The sequence below is a fragment of the Zeugodacus cucurbitae genome, chromosome 6 (assembly GCF_028554725.1).
Source record: "Zeugodacus cucurbitae isolate PBARC_wt_2022May chromosome 6, idZeuCucr1.2, whole genome shotgun sequence".
NCBI lineage: Eukaryota > Metazoa > Arthropoda > Insecta > Diptera > Tephritidae > Zeugodacus > Zeugodacus cucurbitae.
Genome location: NC_071671.1, coordinates 21,096,151 through 21,123,252, shown reverse-complemented (window position 1 = coordinate 21,123,252; position 27,102 = coordinate 21,096,151). Strand labels below are relative to the sequence as shown.

The 27,102-nt window shown below is 33.4% G+C and overlaps 1 protein-coding gene across 10 annotated transcripts in view; it reads left to right on the top strand.

Annotated features, from left to right (window-relative positions):
- LOC105220342 (protein kinase C, brain isozyme) overlaps nt 1-27,102 on the top strand; it is a 699,782-nt gene that overhangs the window by 374,901 nt on the left and 297,779 nt on the right. For 2 of the 10 annotated variants that reach the window (XM_054234423.1, XM_054234413.1), the window contains exon 1: nt 17,294-17,977. The exons of the other annotated variants lie outside the window; for them this stretch is intronic. In XM_054234423.1, coding sequence (XP_054090398.1) covers nt 17,955-17,977 — 23 coding nt within the window. In that variant the 5' untranslated portion in view covers nt 17,294-17,954. Of the gene's footprint in view, nt 1-17,293; nt 17,978-27,102 lie in introns of those variants that run through there. 10 annotated transcript variants of the gene reach the window in all.

Below are 27,102 nucleotides of genomic sequence, written 5' to 3'. Positions count from 1 at the left end.
TTCTGGTCAAATTTGGTAGATGTTGAGGGTTTTGGTTACAGGTTAAGTGATCTAGATTGAACCAGATAAGAATGATATATCAGCTATGTTAGCCGAGCTCTATATAGGTTAATAGAGAAATGTTTATGAAGAAGCAGAAGTCGCCGTAAATAGGTAGATATTAGGTTTCATAGGTGACCGATTAAACTTGGATTTTTAAAACTACTCATAAGATGTCACAATGAATAATTAGAAAATCTTGTTCTTCGTATGGAATCAATCCCGACTGTATCAACATTGAACTCTTTAGAACAGTCATTATATAAAACTCATCGAGTTATACCAGAGTTAAATTAAAATAAACTTTCAGTTTCTTAAAAAAATTAAATACAAAGCATTCAGAAATATCGTGTAGTTTACGGAGGAAGATGATGACCATAATACATATATTTTAGAATGCGAAGAATAAGTGTAAACTGTATGATCTCCGAACCATAAAAACCTAAAGGCTGGAGTTGGGGGAAGTATCTATACAGGTATTATATAGCATTGAGGTATATTATTCAGAAAACCAAGATATCTAGATATTATATATGTATGTATATTCTCTTATATCTATACTAATATTATAAAGCTGAAGGGTTTGTTTGTTTGTTTGTTTGAACGCGCTAATCTCCGAAACTACTGGTTCGAATTGAATAATTATTTTTGTATTGGATAGTCCTTTTAGCGAGGAAGGCTGTAGGCTATATAGCATCATGTATAGCATCACCAATATGAGCGAAGAAACAGTGGTAAATGTGTAAAAAACGGGGGAAATCTAATATATGTATGTATAATAATAAATTGATGTTCGTTAGTCGAGAACGCCTCAACCGATTTGGCTAATTTTAGTCTTGAAATGTTCATGGAGATCTAAAGAACGTTTAAAGTTCGAATAATTGCCTGGAAACCCCTAAAAACTACAATTTTCTTTTTCCCATACAAATGTTTTCTAAATAATATGTACATAGCATGTATGTACATTGACAACATAAATAAAAAAACATAATAAAATATTTAGAAGGTTGTCATTGTTGCTTTGTTAAGAAATGTTTTGAAGTTATACTAAAATATATTGATAATTGTAATTGAACATGATTCAATTATATAAGGGGGGTCGATAGCCGAAAAAACAATGTGAAAAGTGTTTTAATTTAAAATGTTAAAATTGGCAATTTTGATAGGTTGTTACATTATTCTATACAAGTACAAAGAAATGTTCCATTATTGAATGAGCAGCAAAAGAGTGCCTATGATGAATTGATGAACGCTGTCAATAATGAAAACATTGGACTATTTTTTCTTGATGCGCCCGGGTGGAACTGGGAAAATGTTCCTGATAACATTGATTTTGGCAACAATACGATCTCAAAATGGCATTGCGTTGGCTCTCGCATCTACTGGAATTGCTGCAACGCTACTAGAAGTTGGAAGAACGCCACATTCGGCACCGAAGCTTCCGTTAAACATGCAAATCAATGAAACACCTGTTTGCAACGCAATCAGCTATGGCAAAAGTGTTGAAGATTTGTAAACTGATATGAGTGCACTCTAGAAGCACTTGACAGAACAATGAAAGATCTGTGGAATAATAATCGTCGCTTTGGTTCCGAAATGATACTGTTAGATTTTTGACAAACAGATCCTGTTAGTTAGAAATTAACAGCGGCGGATGAATTGAACGCATGTCTCAAGTCATCGTATTTGTGTCGGTTTGATTTACTATGAATATACGAGTGTTCCTCCAACAGGATAACTACGCAGAAGAACTGCTAAGAATTCCGGTTGATACTTCCAATGATTTGATATCGTTTCCATCTACCATTTGTCAATTTACTCCAACGAGAGATGAACTCATCACGAATGTTTATCCGTACATTGGTCAAAATTATTACACTGTGATAGTTTTTTTCAAAAAAAAAGAAACAAAAAGACAAGACCAAATTCGACGGTTTCCCCCTATTTCGGGTCCTACCAATCGAACTACATCATTACTTTTTTGAGTTACAATCATAGTTTCATACAAAAATTTTTGTTGAAGTTTTTCATCAAAGTGGCCCATTGTAAGAGAAAGGCACATTTTTCTTCGGTCTCTAACTTTTTTAGTGTTGACTTTTTTGGTAAACTTTCTTTGGCAAAGCTTCTCAGAATAAGTCCGTCTTTAAGTTCTTAGATGACTGTAAACCCCAAAATCAAATTTAATCCATTTTTTTTAATGTCGAATATCGATGCATAAGCAAATGCACACTTTAATGTAAAACATATGTAATAAGTAAAATAAGTAATTATGCTTCGTAAGCACAAATATCATTGTACCATTAACTTGAACCATTATAATTAATAAATTGTAAATTCAGTCTGACTTAACCATCTAAACCAACTGGTATTTTTCTTTCGAAAATTCGGTAAATATTTTTAAAAACGCTTAGACACATTCGAGAATTAAAAGTGGCGCAGTCGGTAGGATCCTTAAAAAAGTAAAGTGAAATAAAGGATCCAGTGATACGAACAGTGTCTTAAAGAAAGCAAAATAAAAAAAAAATTATATTTCGCGTAAATCCCTTTTATAATACCCAAAAATAATTCTGCGAATCTATAGCCAACTCAGGAGTTGACCAGACCCTCCAGAATATAATAATATATATATATATATAAAGTCAAACACAAAACAAAAATAGACACCACCAAAACCAAAGGTGTAGTGAACATTTATTGTGCGAGTGTTTTTTTTTTTTTGGTTAAAAAAAAGGTGTGCAGTGAACACTAACGGAGTTGACACCACACCATACATACATATATATATATAAAACGAAAATTAGAAATATAAATAAAGTTGAAGTGGACACCACTAAGAATAAAGTGCAGTGAACACTTATAACGAAAATGAAAAAATTCGAAAGTGAATGAAGCGACAAGAAAAAATCGACCAAAGAAGAAAGATGGAGAACTAGCAGACTCAGATGGCAGCGGTGGACTTAGTGGAAGAACTTGCCCGCAGAGAACAGCAGCTGGAGCAGATGAGGCAAGCATAAGTAGAACTGAGGAATCGGACGGAGGAAAATAGTGGTAGCAGGAACTTCTTACTGAAAACAGTTAACTATCTACCAACCTTCACGGGAACCGGAGACATCACTATTAATTCATTCTTTAGCAGCATCGAATACCTGCTTTCATCAGTTAACGACAGTGGACTTCAAAAAGAATTAGTAAGGACGATATTCTATAGAACCATTCAAGGCGAAGCTAAGGACACAATCATCAACATTCCACAACCAGATAATTGGCAATTTATAAAGGAGACATTGAAGCTGAGGTACAGGCCGGACGAAGAGTCATACCATCTTTATACAAAAATTGGAAATCTTAAGGTGATGATTTAATTAGTGAAATTCAAAATATTAAATATAAGTCGGACGAATTGACCGTATACTATAGAGGTAACATGGACAGTTTACTAGTTAACACAATAAAAGAAATCACTCAAGGAGTTCTGTTAGACAGGATATATGAGGAAGGAAATTTAAATAACATAATAAAGATAATGACGAGTAGGAGATTTGAAGATAGCAATGTTAGACCAGAGTACAGAAAATTTAAAAGGAGATAATCCAAATGACAAAAATAATAATAGATATCCTGATAGAGGACATGTTCAAAGAAATAACATAAGTTATAGAAATAGAAATAATCAAGGTTCATATAACCAATATTACCAAAATGACATTAGGCATAACACATCAGGCCAATATAAACAAAATAGCGGGAGATTTAATAACAATCATAGATCAAATTCAGGTAACTTTCAAAGACCACAAATGTTAGGAAACTGTAGGCCAAATTTCGGACAAAATGAACCAAATCAATACAGACAGAATCATAACCATCAAAATCAAATTAGACAAAACGAACCTATGGAAGTAGATAATATAGAAACGGATCAAGAGAGATCCCGAATAGCAGGACACCCTAGCAGCAGTAGCAGCCAACATCGCTTGCAATCGCCTAGGCAAAGCTGTAGAGAACTTAAAGATAACATAGAAGTGAATAATTCTATAATAATAATTCTCCAAGGAAGCCTTGGAGAGCTTACCCAGAATAATAATAACAATTGAAAACAAAAAATACGTTGCGCTTATAGATACAGGAGCAAATATAAGTCTAGTGGATTCGGAATTAAACGAATTTCGAAAAATTCCACTTAGAAATAAAATAACTATCAGTACAGTAACAAGCAAGGAAATAATTACCCACGAAGTGCGTACTGAAGCACCAAAAGAATTTAATTTACCAAAAAACGCATGTATAAGATGGCGATCAACACAATTAAAAAACATGAAATATAATTTCATAATAGGAATCGATTTATTAAATCATTTAAATACAATGATACATTTAATAGAAGGAAAAATTTCACTAAATAAAAAAGAGTCAGATTTTTTAAATAAACCATTCAATTTTAGTGAAATATGCACTTTAGAAGCAACGAATGAAAAAATAAAAGAAATTCAGTTAGATCATTTAAATACAGAAGAATTTAAAAAAATCACGAAATTATTGAAAAAATTCGAAAAGTTATTATTTAAAGAAGGAGAAAAATTAACTAGTACTACATAAATTCAACATGAAATAAGAACCACTACAGAAGAGCAAATTGATTCTAAATTATACAGATATCCTCCCCAACACGAAGAGGAAGTTCGAAAACAAATCAAAGAAATGGAAGAGCAAGGAATTATAAGAAAAAGTAATTCTAGATACTCAAGTACTTTGATTGTAATTCCAAAGAAAGTAGATAATTCAGGAAAAAGAAAATACATAATAGTAGTACATTACAGAAAATTAAATGAAGTAACTATTGATGATAAATATCCTTTACCAAATATAGAATCAATATTAGATAAATTGGGACGTGCCCAATATTTTACAACATTGGACCTAGCAAAAGGGTACCATCAAATTACAATTAAAGAGGAAGATAGTTGTAAGACAGCGTTCGTAACTCCTCATGGCTTGTATGAATTTACTAGAATGACATTCGTGTTAAAGATTGCACCAGCAACCTTTCAACGTCTTATGAATGAAGTATTACGAGATTTTATAAATAAAACATGTGTAGTATATCTAGATGATATACTCATCTTTAGTACAACATTGCAGGAACATTTGCAATCAATTAAAGATATTTTAAAAGTATTAGAATCAAAAAATTTGAAAATACAAATGGATAAGTGTAATTTTCTAAAAAAGGAAACAGAATTTTTAGGGCACATTTTAACAAAAGATGGCATGAAGCCCAACCCAAATAAAATAAAGGTAATAAATTAGAATTACCAAAAACGGAAAACATATAAAGAGCTTTTTAGGTATAACCGGCTATTATAGAAAATTTGTTAAAGATTATGCAAAGGTAGCACAACCAATTACAAAATATTTATAGAAAGGAGTCAGAATTAATACAAAAGATCCTTCATACATAGAAGCATTCGTAAAACTTAAACAATTAATAAGCTCACATCCAATTTTACGGTATCCGAATTTTGAAAAGGTATTCACATTAACTACAGATGAATCAAATTATGCAATAGGAGCATTTATATCACAGAAAGGACACCCAATATGTTACGCGTCAAGAACACTAAATAACCATGAGAGGAATTATTCAGCAACTGATAAAGAATTCTTAGCAATTATTTGGAGTGTTAACTACTTTAGACCATATTTATACGGTAGAAAATTTAAGATTGTAACAGATCATCAACCAATTAAATATTTACATTCCAAATATAGAGGAAAAGATATGTCACCAAGCCATCAAAGATGGTTATTAAAATTAGGAGAATATCAATTCAATATTGAATATATAAAGGGAAAAGAAAATATAGTAGCGGATTTTCTTAGCAGAATAGATAATAAAGAGGACGTTATCAAAGAGGAGAAGGAGGATGATATTACGGAGGAAAATATAGAAAATTATTTAAAGGTAGTTAATAATATTGATTGATGTATATCAATACAAACAATTCATTCAGCAGAAGAAAATTTACAAGATCATTTTTATATAAAAAATGAAATAGTAAACATATATAAAACTCAAATTATATTATCAAATAACAAAACAGAAGAACTAAAAACGATTCATGGCAAAAGAATTATTTTCATTTCTGAATATGATTTAGATAGATTGGGTGAAATATTTAGAAAATATATAACAAAAGGAAAAGTAGGAATTTATTCAGAATTATCTGAAAGACAGTATAACATAGTACAAGAGAAACTAATAGAAAAGTTTTCAAATGATAAACAATTAGAATTTATTAAAAGCACAATGAGAGCACAAGATATAGAGACAGAAGTCGAAGCGGTTAAACAAATTTCGCTATATCATATTAGAGAAAGTATGCATTCAGGTATACAAGAAACTTATAATCAACTTAGAAATAAAATTTATTATCCGAAAATAGGAGAATTAATACAAATAGTAATAAACCAATGCGAAACATGCCAAGAAGTAAAATATGATAGGAGACCTATCAAACCTAAATTTTGTATTACAGAAACACCTACCAAAAATAATGAAATTATCCATATAGACACCTACGTTATAAAAAGGTTCCATTTTTTAACAATAATTGATACATTTTCTAAATTCGGAGTAGCATATCATTTAACTGATAGAAATCACATTACCTTCATCGAAAAATTAGAAGATTATTTTACCAAAATAGGAAAACCAAATAAAATAGTAGCTGACAATGAATTTAATGCTACAAGAATTAAAGAATTTCTAAATGAAGAAAATATAGAACTTCATTTAACTAAACCCAACAGTCATACGGGAAATGCAGATATTGAAAGATTTCATAATACAATTTCTGAAAAATTTAGAATGTTATATAAATTAAATAAAAATTTATCTGTTAAACAACTAATACAAAAGGCTATTAGAAATTATAACGAGAGATTTCATTCAACAATAAAATTTACACCAAATCAATATAATGAAGTAGATGACGAAATAGTAAAAAATAATTTAATAGAAACAAAGAATAAAATTATAAATAAATTGAACCAAACAAAGGAAAATTATGAGGAAAAGAGAAAGGAAGGATTTATAAAAAATTATAAAGCAGTTAGGCACAAGGAACAGCCTAAATATAGGAAGCAGAACTTAGACAAAATACATATCACTAACATAAAAAGACCGTTGAAATTTACAGATTTGGACAATACTGACAGCAATAATTCTAATGACACAACATTGTAAAGGGACAATGGTTTTGACAGAAATAACGGAACAAAATGGATTCATAGATTTACAGATTAGAGATCAGGAAATTCCAAAAGATAGTGACATAGTACTACATATGATTGATGTTCAACAATTAGAAAATATTATTAATGACATGACCGACAATATAATCTTATGCAGTTATGCCAGTTAAAAGTAGGAATAGAAGAGGTTTAGTTAATGCAATTGGCAGTATGTCAAAATGGCTTTTTGGAACAATAGACGGAAATGACAGACAAACTATAGAAACACACCTTTTACGAACGAATGACTCATTTAATGAACAAATTAAAATTAATTAATATTTTACATCAGCTATTGAACATTTAAAAGAAATTGTTAAAATTGACAGATTAAAAATTGAAAAAAAGAACTTAATTCAATAAATAAATTTATATATGAAGAATATAAACAAAATTTATACTTAGATTAATACACAAAAATTCAATTCTTAAAAAGTAAAATAGAACATATACAAGAAAATGTTGTATCAGCTAAATATGGGATAATATATCCAAATATTTTAACTAATGAAGGAATTATAAAATATAATATCGATTATAATAAGCTTAAATATCTACAATTGGGAACAGTAATGTAAATAATACATTTTTAGTATTTGGAATAAAAATACCAAAAAAATTTGTAAATGTAAAAATAAGAAAAATAATACCAATACCTAACAACGAAAATAATGAAATAGATGCAAAAATAGAGGAAATATTTACCTATAAAAATAAAACATTAATATTGGAAGATAATAAATAAGAGGATGGAGTCATATGTAGAAGTTCACGCAAGTGAGGAAAGTTTCTGACTGTCATTCACTTGGGAGTGGCCAGGAATGATTCTTTTACATGTGGCTCAAGCAGCTCACGACTTCCGGTCTTATACTAAGTATCCTCTGGGTAGCTAACAAACATCCGTTTGAAGGCGAGCTAAATTGAGAAGGCGAAACCCGCTTATGCGGTTGTGTGTAGGGTTTGGGACCCACCACATAAAAACACCCCTCAATGAAAAGAACAAAACAGCCTCGGATGAGAGACCCCAATTTTGATGACGACCACTGCAAACGTTTAAAGGACTACGAAATAAGGGCATGCACCTGGAATGTCCGGACCCTTAATTGGGAAGGTGCCTTCTGCCCAGCTGGTTGATGTCCTCGTAAGAGTAAAGGCTGACATCACCGCAATCCAAGAAATGCGATGGACGGGACAAGGATGGAAGAAGGTGGGTCCTTGTGACATCTACTACAGCGGCCATATAAAGGAGCGCAAATTCGGTGTGGGATTCGTGGTGAGAGAGAGACTCCGTCGTCGAGTCCTGGCATTCACTCCGGTGGATGAACGTCTAGCCACAATCCGCATCAAATCGAGGTTCTTCAACATATCGCTGATTTGCGCCCACGCCCCGACGGAAGAGAAGGACGAAGTGATCAAAGATATCTTCTATGAGCGCCTAGAACGTACCTATGAGCGCTGCCCCCGCCACGATGTCAAAATCGTGCTTGGCGATTGAAATTAGTACTAGATTCCAGCATAAGAAAATCCAAGCTACTTGGCTGTCCCCGGATCGAATCACTCGCAACCAGATCGATCTTGTTGTGATAGATGGACGACATGTCTCCAGTGTTTTTGATGTGCGTACGCTTCGTGGTCCCAACATCGACTCGGACCACTATCTTGTAGCAGCTAAGATACGCACCCGCCTCTGTGTAGAAAAGCGCACACGTCAACAAACACAAGGAAGGTTCGACATCGAGAAGCTGCAATCACGAACGATTTTCTACTCGACTTGCACTCCTGCTCTCTGAGAGCACTCATCAGCATCTCGGTATAAGGGAGCTGTGGGACGGCATATCAAACTCCTTACGTACAGCTGCAACCGAAACCATTGGTTTTCGGAAAAGTCAAAAAAACAGCTGGTATGATGAGGATTGTCGTCTCGCAGTGGAGAGAAAACAGACTGCCTACCTCGCAATGTTACGATCGACCGCAACACGAGCAGGATGGGAAAGATACCGAGAGCTGAAGAGGGAAGCGAGACGCATTTGCAGACAAAAAAAGAAAGAGGCCGAAATGCGTGAGTATGAAGAGCTTGACAAGCTGGCCGACAGGGGTAATGCTCGAAAATTTTACGAAAAGATCCGGCGACTAACTGAAGGTTTCAAGACCGGAGCACACTCCTGTAGGACCCCCAGAGGTGATCTAGTTATTGATGACCAGAGTATACTGAGTTTGTGGAGGGAACACTTCTCCAGCCTGCTGAATGGCAGTGAAAGTACAACACCAGGAGATGGCGAACCCGATTCCCCAATCGACGACGATGGAGCAGATGTTCCATTGCCCGACCGTGAAGAAATTCGAATAGCAATTACCCGCTTGAAGAACAATAAGGCGCCGGGTGCCGATGGATTACCGGCCGAGCTATTCAAATACGGCGGCGAAGAACTGATAAGGTGCATGCATCAGCTTCTTTGCAGAATATGGTCGGAAGAAAGCATGCCTGACGATTGGAATCTCAGTGTGCTCTGCCCAATACACAAAAAGGGAGACGCCACAATTTGCGCCAATTACCGTGGGATAAGCCTCCTCAACATCGAATATAAGGTTCTGTCGAGCGTATTGTGTGAAAGACTATAGCCCACCGTCAACAAACTGATTGGACCTTATCAGTGTGGCTTTAGACCTGGAAAATCAACAACAGACCAGATATTCACCATGCGCCAAATTTTGGAGAAGACCCGATGGAAGGACACTCGCTTCGCCTGGCGTCGCTTGGAATAACCAATTGGCGCCAAACTGCCAGAAGGAGGGATACGTGGCGCGCTGTTTTGGACTCGGCTATAACCGCGTAAGCGGTGTCTACGCCAGTCAAGAAGAATTGTTGTTATTATTGTGTTTATATTTTATACTCTCGCAACCTGTTGCACAGAGTATAATAGTATTGTTCACATAACGGTTGTTTGTGTCACCAAGAAATATAAGAGTTAGATATGGGGTTATATATACATAAATGATCAGGATGACGAGTGGATTTGAAATCCGGATGTCTGTCCGTCTGTCTGTCTGTCCGTCTGTCCGTGCAAGCGATAACTTGAGTAAAAAATAAGATATCTTAATGAAACTTGGAACACATGTTCTTTGGCACCCTGAGGCGGTTGCTTTCGAAAATGGGAAAAATCGGTCCACTGCCACGCCCACAAAATGGTGGAAACCGAAAACCTATACAGTGTCATAACTAAGCCATAAATAAAATAATGAAAATGAAATTTGGAACATAGGATCCCAATAGGGAGGGGCACATTTGGATGTATTTTTTTTTGGAAAAGTGGGCGTGACCCCGCCCCCAATAGAAATGGCAGAAGGAAGCTGCACTGAGATTTTTTTACAAAATGGAAAATGGGCGTGGCGTCGCCCACTTATGGGTCAAAAACCATATCTCAGGAACTATTCGACCGATTTCAATCAAATTCGGTATATAACACTTTCTTGACACCTTAATGACACGGGTGGAATATGGGCTAAATCGGTTCACACCTACGCCTACTTCCCATATAACTCAATTTTGAATTCTTTTGATTCGTTCACTTTATAATACATATATACATCAGGAGCAAATGAAGATAGCGGAATAAAACATTACGCAAATACTGTATTTGAGCTGTGACATCACTTATGGAAAAATTCTTAAAATCGTACCATGATTTTTCAAGGCCCCTGATATCGAACATGAAGAACTCAGTGCCTAAGGGTAATTTTCACCGAAAATATAGGTAAATCCCTCAGATATTTTTATGTAATTCATTCCCTCTGAATTTTTTTCTTATAACAGTTTCTCTCTGTACCTGAAATGGTAAAAATCGGGTTATAACTTCAACCAGATCCCATATACCTAATTATAAGTAATATTAAATTAAGGGAGCGTATAGTCTTCGATACATTGTATCTTGCTGGTGAAAACGAATGAAATCGGTTTAGGAATTACCTCAGTCCCCATATACTATTAATGATGATTTTCGTTATTCTATTGAACTTTATACAGAATATATGGGTCGAATTGTGTTATCTTTATAAAATTACATCAATAAATTGCGAGAGTATGAAATGTTCGGTTACACCTGAACTTAGCCCTTCCTTACTTGTTTGTGAATATTTTTATACTCTCGCAACAAAGTTGCTACGAGAGTATTATAGTTTTGTCCACATAACGGTTCGTTGTAAGTCCTAAAACTAAACGAGTTAGATATAGGGTTATATATATCAAAGTGATCAGGGTGACGAGAAAAGTTCAAATCCGGATGTCTGTTTGTCCGCCCGTCCGTGCAAGCTGTAACTTGAGTAAAAATTGAGATATCGTAATGAAACTTGGAAGACGTAGTTCTTGGCACCATAAGAAGGTTAAGTTCGGAAATGGGCGTAATCGGACTACTGCCACGCCCACAAAATGGCGAAAACCGAAAACACATAAAGTGCCATAACTAAGCCATAATTAAAGCTATGGAAATAAAATTTGGTATGACGGATGGCACTATGAAGGGGCATATTTGTATGTAATTTTTTTGGGGAAGTGGGCGAACCCAAATCGGTTATATGTATATATCTCGCAAACCAATTAAGCTATATAAACCAAACTTTCTGCAGTCCGTTCTCTTACGTGCCCCACCATACACCATGCAAATAGGTGAAATCGGATAATAAACACGCCCACCTCCCATACAAAGGTTAGGTTGAAAATTACTAAAAGTGGGTTATCTCACTAACGAAAAACGTCAGAAACACTAAATTTCACATAAGAAATGCCAGATGGAAGCTGCACGCAGTTTTTTACAAAATGGAAAATGGGCGTGGCGTCGCCCACTTATGGGTCAAAAACCATATCTCAGGAACTACTTGACCGATTTCAATGAAACTTGGTTTGTAATAGTTTCCTTACATCCCAATGATATGTTGTGAAAATCGCTTCACAACCACGCCTACTTCCTATAAACCAGAACTTTGAAGACGATCTGAATCGTTTACTTTACAATATATAAAGTAAGCACTAGTGAAGATATCGATGCAGAACTTTGCACAAATACTACGTTTATAGTGTTGCAGCCCCATTCTAAAAATCGCCGAAATCGGACCATAGGTTTTCAAGGCCCCATATATCGAACATGAGGACCTCGGTGCTTCTAACCTAATATTAGGGTTTCCAACTTTCAATGGACTTTATACAACATATATGACGCATATATGGATCAAACTGTGTATTATATAATATTAATAAAGTTAAATAAATAAATTGCGAGAGTATAAAATGTTCGGTTACACCCGAACTTAGCCCTTCCTTACTTGTTTACTTTCATTATTACAGTGCTTCTTGCCCCGAGCTTATGTATGTTTTTTTATCTTTTTGCATTATCCGGTTGCAAAATAATTTCAAAAATATAAAAATATATATTTTCATTCACTATGAAAGCGCTACTGACTATATTAAGTGCAGTATTCGATTTCAGTGGTTTGTGGTAATAATAGCGTGGAAATTGTAAAAAAATATATTGGAAACTATGTTATTGTACTGCAAAACATTGAAGCGTAAACTCTATACAATTGAAAAAACCACTGAAATTTTGCTTTTATTATGGTCATAATGTGCTGATTAGCGTTCTTCGAATTGGAAAGAGAATAATTTTGTGAAATATACATATAAGTAAAGGTGATAGGTAAATCAAAACACAACAAAAAAATACATAATTTACTTTATAAAGTTATGTTCGTTAAAATATTAAGGTTGACTCTTCACTGCCATCCTAAATAATATTAGATAATTCACCTATATGGGTCAGATTTCTTATTTAGGGACGGTCTCAATATATTGCTTAGGATAGGCATACTGTACCGAAAGTATTTGAGGTATTTCCAGTTGACCAGGAAGGTTTTCATAACATAGGATCAATAAAGTACTTCTCTCAATTGTTGGTTTACATACAAAGAATACTGAATACTGTAGTAATATATCACACCATCTCCCCTCCTAGATTACCTTCTAAAAATTGCATTACGTAACTTCGAAATATTACAGCTTATTTTCCGAACATTAAAGCAAACAATTAGCGAATATAAAACGAATGTTATAGGAAAGCAAATATTTACCACTTATTACACATACGTGTTAAACGAATTTTTTTTTCGTTTACAATTTTTTTATTGATTTTTTTTTGTGGAATGCAAACAGCTATACATATTTACGTTGCATGTAAATTAAAAGTGTGTATGCATTTGCATTTAGCGATTTTTTATCATTTCAGTAAAATTTCACGCTTTACTATCCACTGAATGGTAGATCGGACCACAGAGGAGGGATATCCCTCGTAACAACATTGTATGCAAATAGCGAACCATTATTGGTTTTATATGTATGAATATATACAAACATACATACATATAAAGTACATAAACTATGTATTTGAATTAAATTGTCTGAATGTGTTATGTTTATGTCTGTGTGTGATTTCATCATCAAAGTAAATGAGTCTCGTCAATTTACACTTTCAATTTACAAATTGTTGTTGTACAAATATACAAATACATACAAATAGACATATGTTTGTAGTTAAAAATAACCAAGACAGGCGTTACAAATCGGAAATTTGCGCTGAAAGTTTAAAGGAATGAAGAAATTCGACCATAAATAGGTCAATAAAAGGGAAACCAGTGCAAATAAATGCGTGCAACAGGTGGTGCAATAATATAATAATATAAATGTCTATACTCATTTCTCGAACGAGAGAAAAAAGTGTGCTTGTAAAGGTTGAAGGTTTCATGATGGAAATAATATAAACGAAACAACATTGCCACTATGACTATTATAAGGGTTAGAACTAATTGTTTGAATTGTTCCTCGATTGAATGATACGAGTGTCCGAAATACATTGTGTAGGACCTTGTCAGCTCAGAAATAATTCCTCTGAGAATAAAATAATCAAGGTTTGCACCCATCCATCCATGGAATGGAAGTCACGAAATTTACCACAAACGAAATAAGATTTTTCTTAGAAATTTTAATTTTAATTGATTTGATCTATTATCAGAGCGACCCAAAATTCTTCAAACGTCACCGAGAGATAATTGAGTTAAAAATAGGTTTATTTGGTGTTTTGACTCAGTCATGTTTCATGTCTTTCATGTTTAGACATTTCTAACGATTCGTCAGGTAATCATAATGATCTCTCAATTAACGGCTTATTCAGAAAAAGTACCCCAAATAATAGCAAGTTGGAATAGCCGCCAGAATCGAACATTAGAATATATTGAATTGTATTCACATCTCACAAACCCCCGGTAAATGCAGCAATCTAACAAAAATCATTTTTGTTCATTCTCTGAGAAAATCATACAGAAAAGAGAGTCCAAGCAATGATTTGGAATAATTAATGGACTAATAGACTAATTATTTGGGGGTGTGTCATAGTAACCTGTTCATATCTGTTCTCATGGATAGGGTTATAAAATCTAACAATCGCGGTGCAGATTGGGATCTAAATTAGTTGGATAGGTTCATGATTGTACATTGAAAGATTGTCCCGTCGGCAAACTCTCAGGTTCTTCAGTCAAATTGGTTTACTGTATCACATGACCAAGTGTGATATTTTCAATCGAATTTTACTAATGATAGTGTAATAAAATTATTTTCCATATCCAAATATATACATAGTTAAAAAGCGACGTTCCAGACATTATAGAGAGTTCAAAGGTAAACTATCAAAATCACTTGAAATTTGGCTTCTGGAAACCATCTCTCAGATCTATATAGTAGTCGCGATATAACTATCTGGCTTTTCTGGTCCAAATCTGGAACTGTTAATTCAAAAAAGCGTTAGTTCTACAGAACCACAGAATATAGAATGTCACCATTGAACACTTTATATAGTGATGAGGCTGCCGCGATCAGTTATGGTCTAATTGACTACAAAGTCAAATAGGAGAGATTATATAGTGTAACCAGGTACTTTTGCTTTTAAAGTTAGAACTGAAGAAAATGAAAGCACTTTTGATAAAATTATCTGGAATAGACGTATTCAATATGATTAACAATGATCCCAGATGTATTTGATTTAAAAATCAGTAAAATTATTTCAACTTTTCCAAATAAGCAGCATTTTTTTTATTAAAGCATACAGAAACTGCTGAAGATTTATGGAAAATATATTTCGAGGTTTCTAAGGCCGATTAAATATAATATTTTAATTGTTAACTTTCTATATTAAGAAAGACATTTATCAGAATCTATAAATATATCGATATTTATATGTGTATTTTTTTCTTCTGCTCTCCACTTTTATTATCCAACTAGCTGACTCCGCAGTCGTTGCACTGCGTGAAATTATTTGTTTTGAAAACAAAGTTGAATTTGTATAGTGTTGGAAAACATTTATTTGCGATTTTTCTAATTTTTTTTTTCAATGTAACTCAGCTTAATAAACAACATTTTTTGTTTTCTGTTCCGGTGCGTAAATGTACAGAGAAGATGATTTTTCAACTCGTGAATGAAATTTATGCCACACACCTCCAGCGACTGTCTTTAAGACTTGTTTATTGTCATCCCAAATGCAAGTTTCATTGGAAACTGAATACGTTTGAACTGAAATGGCAAATCGCCGGAACTCAAAGAAATTCGTGGAATCAAGCTTTCTGCCCCCTTGTAAGTCCCTTTAAAAAATTCTTGCAATTCTTACATTATTCGATAGCTGCTTAAAGATTGCGAAGCAAAATAAATGACAAAGCATTATAATGACAAAGAATTTAGAAATTTCACTGGATAATTCACAGCTTCGTCTTCATTTTCAACATGATCGATCGGTGTGTATGAACACCGGAAGTTGACTTTAAGTCGTATAGATTAAATCATCGACATCGGTATTTGTGCCAGTTAAAAATCTGCGTGCACTCAACCAATCGTAGTTACGATAAATTTGGCTAATGTTCGGATTGATATCAAACCATTAGAAGTATTAACCAGAATTTGCCCAGTTCTTTGCAAATCTTTTGCGGTGCTTTCCTGTTGCAGGAACACACGCATATTCATGGTCAATCATATGGTTTTCGCGTGCCGCCACAAGTACGATGACTTCGATTGATTTCGAAATAACAGACTGTGTTTGTCAATAACAGTATCATTACGCCACCAAAGCGACGATTATTATTCCACAGATCTTTCATTGTTCTGTCAAGTGTTTCTAGAAAATTGCACTCATTTCATAGATGTTTCATAGATTTGCATGTTTAACTGAAGCTACAATGTCGAATGTGCCGTTTCTCCAACTTCAAGTAGCGTTGCTGCAATTCCAGTAGATGAGAGAGCCAACGTAATGCCAAAATCAATTATATCAGAATCAATCAGGATTCTCAGTTCCACCGTGCGTATCAAGAAATATAAGTCCACCATTTCCATCATGGACAGCCTTAATCAATTCATCATAGGTCGTCTTTTGCTGCTCATTAAATAATGGAACATTTCTTTATACTTGTTGTTCCAAAGTTATTCTGTCGTATGCACGATTCAGTACATCTCTAATTTGACGATTTGGTGATGGCATATGAATTTCAATGCTTCATTGTAGATGTCACCGCTCATTTGCAATTCTGAATTCTCTGTTGCCACTTGCCAATTTCCGACTTTTCCGAATTGTTTTTTTTTTTATAGATAGATAGATTGAAAAAAAATGTATGGAAAGGAACGGAAGCCCTCAAAGATAAATAATTTCCCCCGTTTTTTACACCTATATAGCCAATAGCCTTCCTCGATAAATGGACTATCCAACACAAAAATAATTATTCAATACGAACCAGTAGTTTCGGAGATTAGCGCGTTCAAACAAACAAACAAACTCTTCAGCTTTATATATTAGTATAGATTTCAATGACGTCGGTTGCCTCGAACTAAGCTGATTAGGTTGTTGTCGCCAAGCGACCGCTAATGGCATTTAGTGCGATCTAAAGCTTTGGCGCGATCACTTGTACTAATCCAGCCGATATTTGCTCTACATATACACACATACATATCATTTGTTTATATGTATAGTGAGTAGAAATCGCGAAACCGTTTAGCCGCCAGCTGATTGTCATCTCTTAGCGATCGAGCGAGCGTTCGCTTGTGTTCGTGTGTGTATTTCGCTTAAATAGCGCGTCGTGCAAATGCTTTTCGCTCGAGGCGTGAAGTTATTTATCGAAGTCGTGCAGCCATCGGTGACGTCAAATTTTGAAGTTTACACGGGTGTATTTGAGTATGATTGAGTGTTGGGCTGTTAATTGTTTTGTATCTGCTGACCTATTGTTCGATGCCAACATCTGTGAAGAAAATAAATTATTCACATGTTAATTACTATCGAAGTCGTGAGTTATAAAAAACAACGGTTGTGTTTTTTGTTTCATTCCAAGAAAGCGAAGTACATGATACGCCTAAATGAATGAACGCTTTGGTTGATGACGAAAACAAAGAAATATGTGTATAAATATAAAAAATACCAAAAAATATTTAGAATTATAGTAAATACAAATACAAAACAAATAAAAAATTAATTTAAAGGCACGGTAGATGAAAAAAAAATAATGTTAAATTGTAAAAGAAATTTATAGAAGTCAGAATTATTGCTGCAATTTTTATGCACTGCAAATGTGAGGAAAGGTAATGCAATTTTATTAATTACTAATTACAAAATTTAACATATATTTCTGGAAATTTCAATACAAATTTTCAGCATTACACTGTTTAAATTTCTTTACCGTTATATGCTGTACACATAAATTGAAAAAAGCTGGTTTCATAATTTACAGTTTTTATATAATTTACGATCAAAAATTAAGAATAAAGTTGAAAAGTTTATTGAGATCCAGCAGATTATTGTCTGTATTTTGAAGGTAAAGAATATAACTGATGTGATGATTACATAGTCATGATATGTAATTTCACTTAGATAATTTTAAAAAATACTTAATTATGAGAATGGGTTATTATCCAGTAATAACGACATACTGAACAGTACTTGATGAAATACACTTGCTTATTTTAATCAAGTAGATGCTTGTCTAATAAAGTACCATAAAAGAACTTAGATATAATTACAAATATAAGTACATGAAGTGATCCCCTTCATCAAAGCGATCGTGTCGTACTACGGAACTGCTTCAAAGCAAAATCAGATGATCAGCGTTTTTTGCATTTTTTGTTTCAATGAAACAATGGATTATGAATGAATCGTTGGCTGTTGAATCGAATTGTGATCAGCCGAATAAAAAAAAATAAAAGAACAGTACAGCAAAGGCAAACAATTGATCAAATGCAGGCCGAAAAGGTGGCTGAGCTGTATTTCAATGATATTGTGAACGATCACTGCCAGGAGCATGGACCATGAGTTATTATTCAAGGCGAAAAAATCTAAATCATTGAAATAATGTATGAAAAATAAAAATAACGAAAAATGCAGAATATATTTATGTGGAACTTTAAGCTTTATTTGAAAGACATTGCTTCTCAAAATTGAACTTTCCTTTTTTGGTTAGCAATGCCTTACTCTTTTGCATAGTTCCATCTAAAATGTTCGAGGATCTTCCAGGATACCGTTTATATTTCAAAATAATTAAAATGTTGTTCTTCTAAGAATACTTCTCTCCAGTCAGAAGATGCAGCGAAAAGCTTTGAAAATAATATATGTATATATTTTTATATGTTTGTATTTAATGCCATAATGTTTAATGCATAATTCAAGATCACATTCATATTTTTATGACCACGAATTATTTATTTTGATTCCGTAGAACATTTAGCAATTAAGATACGATCAAAATTGTTCATTAGTATTTCAACTTCTTAATTAATACTTCTAAGCTGCAATAAAAGAGCAGTATATTGTCATCTTCTTTTAATACAATCATCAGTACAACTCACTGGACAACTTAATTAAATCAACAAATTGTTAATTAATAAATTCCAAATAATTATAAAGTAGGTTGAGTGGTTTCTAATATGTGCTTGACTATTGAGTATTACGTTTAATACGACAAACAGTAGCTTATTCGAATCGGTTAACATTCTTTCAACCTCCAGAGGTTGTTTTCACTAACTCTTATTATGATAATAAATCAAATCAAAAGTACTGGTCCCAATATATTTCCGATCTAATTTAAAATTTAAGACCGTCCCTTCTAATATTTTTTTTTTTTTTTGGCTTACGATCTATAAGTCTTGTATTGAACAATAATATCTAATTCAAGGTCTTTCAACCAATGTAAACAATAAATCTTTATGACTACTCATTAAAGCCTTACTTCGGTAAATTGACATCTGTAGAGTAATTGTAAGGGACTAGGTATAGTTCAAATTTTTACAGTTATGACTATTCGAATCTTTGGAGTTGGAAAGTTCTTATATATGTATACCGTGGATAAAAATGATCTACCAGTTTGCTCTTCGATTGTTTTGTTCTGTTGGGTTTTTTGGAATCTCTATATATAAGAAAGATTATTTATGTGGTAGGTGTTGCGGAAATCTGAAATGTGACCACAAATATCGGAAACCAATAGAAACCGTTGTGGAGCAACTCAATTTGGTTCTTACAGTTTCAAATGTTTTGATGGATGGATGGATGTCTCCAATGTGAAGGGTTCCAACGTTACGAGGTGAACGAGCTTTTTATTATTCGAAAACGCTTTTTAAATAATTTTGGATTCTTTTAGTATTATTATTTGCAAAAACATACGGACTTCAAATAAAATTCTTTTGTAAAACTTTATGGCTGTTCGAATATGTTCCTTAAAAATGTTTACAACCACAAAAAAATATTGAACTCTGTATCAATAAAATGTAAATCGAAATTGTAGCAATAGCGTCATAAAAATTAAAATTACAACAAAAATAAAAATATCTAAATTTCTTTGCGTCTATTTGCGTATTTTCTTCGACTTTTCACATATTTGCATTTACACCGTTACACAAGTGCCTACATACATACATATGTGATAAACAAAAAGCGCTGGAACAACGACAATATTAGACAACAATAACAACAAAAGAATTGAAAAAATAAAATAAATAAAATCAGAAAAGGATACAATAACAATCATAGTAATTGCAATAAAAATTCAAACAAATCAACAACAATATCAATAGCAATAACAATTTGTAATAAAAGCGTAATTGAAACGACACATGTACAGCAAACCTTACAAACATAGGGTGCACACATTATCGAAAAGCATATAACCATCGATGGCGAGGCGCCAATAAGGGAGCGTCGGACACTAGCCAGCTGGTGTGATAGGTGATTGGTGGATGTGTTGTTGTTGTTTTATTATTTGTGTGTGGTTTTTGAAAGTGCGAGCGGCGTACGCCAGTGATTTCTGTCGCATCTAAATTTTCGGCGGCATAAATTAATGAACGCCAGGTCGTTGAGCTGGCGCTGACTGACGTTCGGATTGATTGTTCAACTGCCGCTCTCCTCCGCTGTGGCGATATCGCTGTGCCGCTGCAATTGTCTACATCAATGCTTATGTTTATATTATCGACTACAATAATAACAACAATGCGAGTAACAAAAGCGCCATCCAACAATAAATTGGAACAACAATAATAACAATAAAGTAATGTGTGTGTGATTTATGTAAATATACCGCAAATGAAAAAGGCTACAGTTGTAGCTACTAAACGTACAATATGCGGAATTGAGATTTTAGACTGTTGTGGCAAAAATAATATTTTCTATTTCTAAAAACACAAACACAAACACACACATACATCTGCGATGTACAAGCAAATAATAATAATAATAATCATGTGTGTATAGGAATGAAAATGAAAACGTGCAAAATGTGAAATTGTAAAGTAATTGAGGCATGCGAATGTGTTGTGCTCGCTGGGTAGTGACTGTCTGGTGGAAATACAAAAGTTTATAGTATATTTGCGACTAAATGCGATAAAAATAAAAATTGTATGCAATTAATAGAAATGGAAGTCATTGAAGGCAATTTACAGGCGCTGCGATGATAAAGCAAGTGTCTGAGTAAGCGTTATTGATAATAGAGAAAAGCGTGTAACTAAGAAAAAGTAATATGAATGCTGTATAAATAAAATTTTTGTTAAAATATGCGGAATGAAAAGGAATTGGGACATAAAAGTGGCACTATAGAATTTAATACAAAATAAAAATGAAATAAAAAGAAATGAAATATTGAGGAATGTTATTGAAACGAAACACTCTCAAATGTTTTTGAAAAAAAATACTGTACAATCGAAAATGGAAGAATTTTCGAAATTTTAAATTTGAAATATTCGAATGTTGGTAAAACTTAGAGGGAATTTATTTATGTTGCTATATCAAAACAACAAAACTAGAGCCATGAAGTCTTTTTCAAACTATTGTCAGCCGTGTACAATCTAGATTGTCTAATTCAATTCAACGATATATTTTATCTAATGCTTTTAATAGAACAATGTCACTGCATAACTCAAATACTCAGTGACACTGTCAATCTTCCACCAGCATTTCCATTACACCATATATTTTCCTCCTTCCAAGACTCTCTACAGCCTTTTTTCTTCGTTCTGAACACTTGTTAAATGATAATTTATTTGCGCTTGTTTAAAAGTCATCGCTTGCCTATAATTTGTATTAAATTTATTTAACGACTCTAATTGTTAGTGATCCATATATTAATTGTTAAATGTCTGGGGCAATAAAAATTTGTTGAGACATTCATATAAATTTTATACGAAGAAGTTAGTGAATGTCTGAAAAGTAAAGTAAATTTTTTTATTTAATTTTATATTAAGAGGAAAATATTTTAATAAATGTATTTATTTTTTTATTTTCACATGTTTGAGTGAGTAAACAAATTCATTGAATATACTTTTCTGAACGTAGTTTTAGTTATTGGAAGATTTCGAAGTTAGAATTATTAATTACTTTTTAATTTTTTCAATTTCGAGTTTTTCGAACATGAAATCAAAATACACACTTAATTTTTTAATGTTTTTGATGTCTAATTTTTCGAACATGAATATAAAACTCACTTCTTTTTATTTTTTAATGCCTTCTTCTTAATTTTCATTCAATTCACATGAAAAATTCAAAAACACACACTTTAATTGGTAAATGAGCCGCAAATCACGGTATAAAAACGAAAATCTAAATCAAAACAATAAAGCAAACAAGTAAGGAAATGCTAAGTTCGGGTGTAACCGAACATTTTATACTCTCGCAATTTATTTAAGAAGTTTTATTAAATTCGGCCGAAAGTTTAATAGAATAACGAAAATCGTTACATATAGTATATTAGGGCTGAGGTAATTCCTGAACCGATTTCATTCATTTTCACCAGCAGGGTACACTATATCCAAGACTATACACTCACTTAATTTTGCTAAGACATCTCACATATTAACCAATACATATATGCGGAATAAAGTCCACCGTATTTTTGAAAAACCTATAATTAAATATATGGGAGCTAGGGGAAGTTATTACCCGAATTTAACAAACAGAGACACAACTTTCCTCAGAATTACATTAAATTATCTGAGAGATTTACCATATTTTCGGTTAAAATTTACCCTTAGGCGCTGAGTTCAACATATTCGATATCTGGGGCCTTGAAAAGTTATAGTTCGTTTTCGACAATTTTTCACAAGTGAAGCAGGAGATGATATGCACTATTTGTGTAAATTTTATTCCGCTATCTTCATTGGTTCCTTATGAATATATTATAAAGTGAAGGAATCAGATGGAATTCAAAATTGAATTATAAGGAAAGTAGTCGCGGTTGTGAACCGATTTCGCCCATTTTTTATCCGTGGGTCAATGAAATATCAGGGTGTCAATGAAATATTATGTACCGAATTTCATTGAAATCTGTCGAGTAGTTCCTGAGATATGGTTTTTGACCCATAAGTAGGCGATGCCACGCCCATTTTTTATTTTACAAAAAAAATCTGAGTGGAGCTTCCTTCTGTTATTATTTCTGTGAAATTTAGTGTTTCTGACGTTTTTCGTTAGTGAGTTAACCCACTTTTAGTAATTTTCAACCTAACCTTTGTATGGGAGGGTGGTGGGGTGCGTAAGAGAACCGACTGCAGAAAGTTTGGTATATATAGCTTTATTGGTTTGCGAGTTATATACAAAAAACCGATTTAGGGGCGGAGCCATGCCCATTTCCCCAAAAAAGTTACATCCAAATATGCGCCTTCCTAGTGTGATCCTTTGTTCCAAATTTTACTTTTATAACTTCATTTATAGCTTAGTGATGACACTTTATGTGTTTTTGGTTTTCGCCATTTTGTGGGCGTGGCAATGGTCCGATTTCGCCCATCTTTGAACTTAACCTTCTCATGGTGCCAAGGAACACGTGTTCCAAGTTTCATTAAGATATCTTAATTTTTACTCAAGTTACAGCTTGTACGGACGGACAGACGGACAGACGGACGGACGGACAGACAGACATCCGGATTTGAACTTTACTCATCACCCTGATCACTTTGGTATATATAACCTTATATCTAACTCGTTTGGTTTTAGGACTTACAAACAACCGTTATGTGGACAAAACTATAATACACTCTTTAGCAACTTTTGTTGCGAGAGTATAATTAGGAAATATGTATGTATATTAGATTATTGCTCAAACCATCTAATTGTGGAATATAATGTAGAGTATGGTTGCCATATATTTATACTCTCGCAACAAATGTTGCTAAAGAGAGTATTATAGTTTTGTTCACATAACGGTTGTTTGTAACACCCAAAACTAAACGAGTTAGATATAGGGTTATATATACCAAAGTGATCAGGGTGAAGAGTGGAGTTCAAATTCAGTTTTGGCAGTAAAATATTGTTTAATCGAACGATGTAGCGTACATGAGGTGATGCATGTATGGGCGTATGACTGGCGATCATATGTTTCTACAAATGAATTTAATGTAGTCGAAAAAGTGGATTTCACATTATAAATAGTAATCTCGCTTTACTATACTACTGTTGTGAGTCTGACCTTTAGTTCCCCAAAACCAACAAACAAAGAAGTCGTCCCATAAGGCTCCATGTATTTGATGACATCCACGATGAATGAATGAACAAAACGTTATTTCTATCTGTCCTAATTCATGTATTAGAGTTGATCAAGTGATATTAGCAACTCAAAATGTTGATTAATAAATCACTTTAAATAATTCTAATTCATATCTCGGATTTGAGGAGCATACAGTAAACTTACTTCAAATTACGAGCCCATCCAGAATTAAATTATGTGGAATCAACCTCTTTTCCTTTAAGGGTTTACTTGGAATACATTTTTGGTGTACTTTATTAATAGCAAAGAACTAATGGGAGAAATCGTCAGAGAAAGCCATGTAAGTAATTGACTAGTGACTCTTACTACAGTTTTCTCGAACAAAATGAGCAATCGGACTATCTGGACGGTGTTATTATGTATTAGTTCCCAGCATGGATATCTGATATGGTATCTATTTCTCACTGACCAAAATGCATTGGTTCTAAAGTTAATCGTCACTCACTTCAGTCATCGGTTATTCACTAATTATTATTGAAGCTTATCGATATTTATGCAGTGATTATTTCTTATCCCACACCAGATGCGACCGTTAAGCTGGTTGAATAATTCCTAATGATGATCGTTAACAATTGCTGATTGTTTATTAGACGTATTTGTGGATCACTAATCAGAGGCTAAAGCTCATTAGAGTCATTAGTTGTCTGATGTCAAAAAGATTTCAAATTTAGATACATGCTCTGTCATTTAATATAATGCTATAACAACAAAGAATAACATGATCATGATCGACTAGATAGCTTGTCATATCTGTTTTGGGTTACAAATCCCGTATTTAGACATTCGAAGACGATGTGCTGGTGTACCATTATCTAGATAGTTATGTGTACGATGTACATTAAATTTTTCTGTTGGTTTGTATACATTTATCTAACTTGCAGCATTCAAATTGCCAAGCAGCAACTCAAGGCCTTGACATGATAAACGATGACACGAATGAATGATGTCGCAGCAAGTAAGCCAAAAGAACACAACTAGTTCCTACCAACACAAACAAAAGTAAACACTAGAAGGAAATAAAAAATAAATGTTGGCACACACACCGAGGCAGCAGAAAGAAAGGAGTCGAAATGGGTGAGACAGAAAAAAATTTAACCCCCAAAACGGAAAAAAGTGAAAAATACAACACAAAAAAACTAAAATGTGGCAGCAACATTTCAGTGACCTTAAAATGCATATGCTTGTAGAAACCTAAGTGTATACATACAGCGGGAAATGTGTGTGTGTGCCAGATATTCCTTGTTTCCATGGGGTTATGGTCACCTTGATGCTGCCAATTCATGTAGTTTCTGACCAACAGCTGTTGACTACTCACAACAATAAACATATAAACAACAGTACAAACAGAGTTGCTTACTAAATTATACAGAGCTTGCATGAGTTTGTGAAAACACACAGCTGGAAATGCAAACAAGTGTGCCAAACCCACGGAAAAAATGTCAGAAAATGAAGAAGAAGCAGAACACAGCAACATGCCAGCATTGTTGAAGAACCCCATTGACTTAGGTAACGTAGCAAATGAGTACTGAAGCACTGGTAATGTTAATATTAGTATGAACACATATATATTTAAGCATAAAACAACAATACACTCAGTGTCTAGTGTGTCACCCACAAGGCGCTGTGGTGTGTTTAGCACACGTGCTTTGTTGACAAAGAGCGAGAGCGATGGAGTGAAAGGGTGGAAGAGAGACCTAAGAGATAGAAGTCAAAGCTCTTAACAAAAGTTATAAACTTCATGGCAATACTGATTTAGCCGGGGTTGTGGCGCATACAACCCCTAAATAGTTAAATAGTGAGCACTGGTAAATTCCGAGAGTGTGGTGAGTTAGTAGAAGTGACTTATGACTGCTTTCTGTAGAGCTCTTACTTTTATTAAGAAATTCGAAAGAGAAATATTTAAAAAAATTATTATTTTTTTTATTTCATGAAAAGGATATGAATAGCTGGTAATAAGAGTGGCATTTCATTAAATACATTAATTAAGAAAAAAATATTATTTTTTATAGAAATAAATTATAGAATAAAGAATTTTGTAAAACAAATTTTCTATATAATTAATTTAAGCAATAAAAAAATTTATATTTTTTCATTTTGGTCAAATTACATTAATACTTATTTAATAAAAAGTTAAGTTAGGTCATATGAAACTGGGATTGTACTTTATACAACTAATCTGTTTTAATTGATTCAATTAAGCTATAAAATATGAAACAAATTTTGTTGTTTCATTACTAAATTTATTCAACAAATGGCATTACATTAAATACATTGATGAGCTTAACACATCTTCGTTCCTTTGGGACCGTGTTTGCAAGAACAACATTTCTATAGTGAAAATACTAACCTTAAAAAGGGCTCCTGATTGATCATAGGCTACTTGTTCTTATATTTACCTGACGAAACTATCGGTATATCTTTGCCTTGGTTGCCAATTCGACATTATAAATGAATGAAATCAATATCCTCTTTAGCGGTACTCCATCTGTTCAACGTAGACCGATATGCTGCTGAATTTAGCAACAATAGCTGCTTTGTCAATTGTTTGTAAAATTGTTAAATGCTAACTGTCAAATGGACGTCTATGGCAGCTATCAGAGAGATGCCAAATTAATTATTAGCGATTGCTATCGAAGGGATATCAGATGGAGGCTTTCAAAGAGATGAGAAATGGCAAATGTCAAGTTTATATCA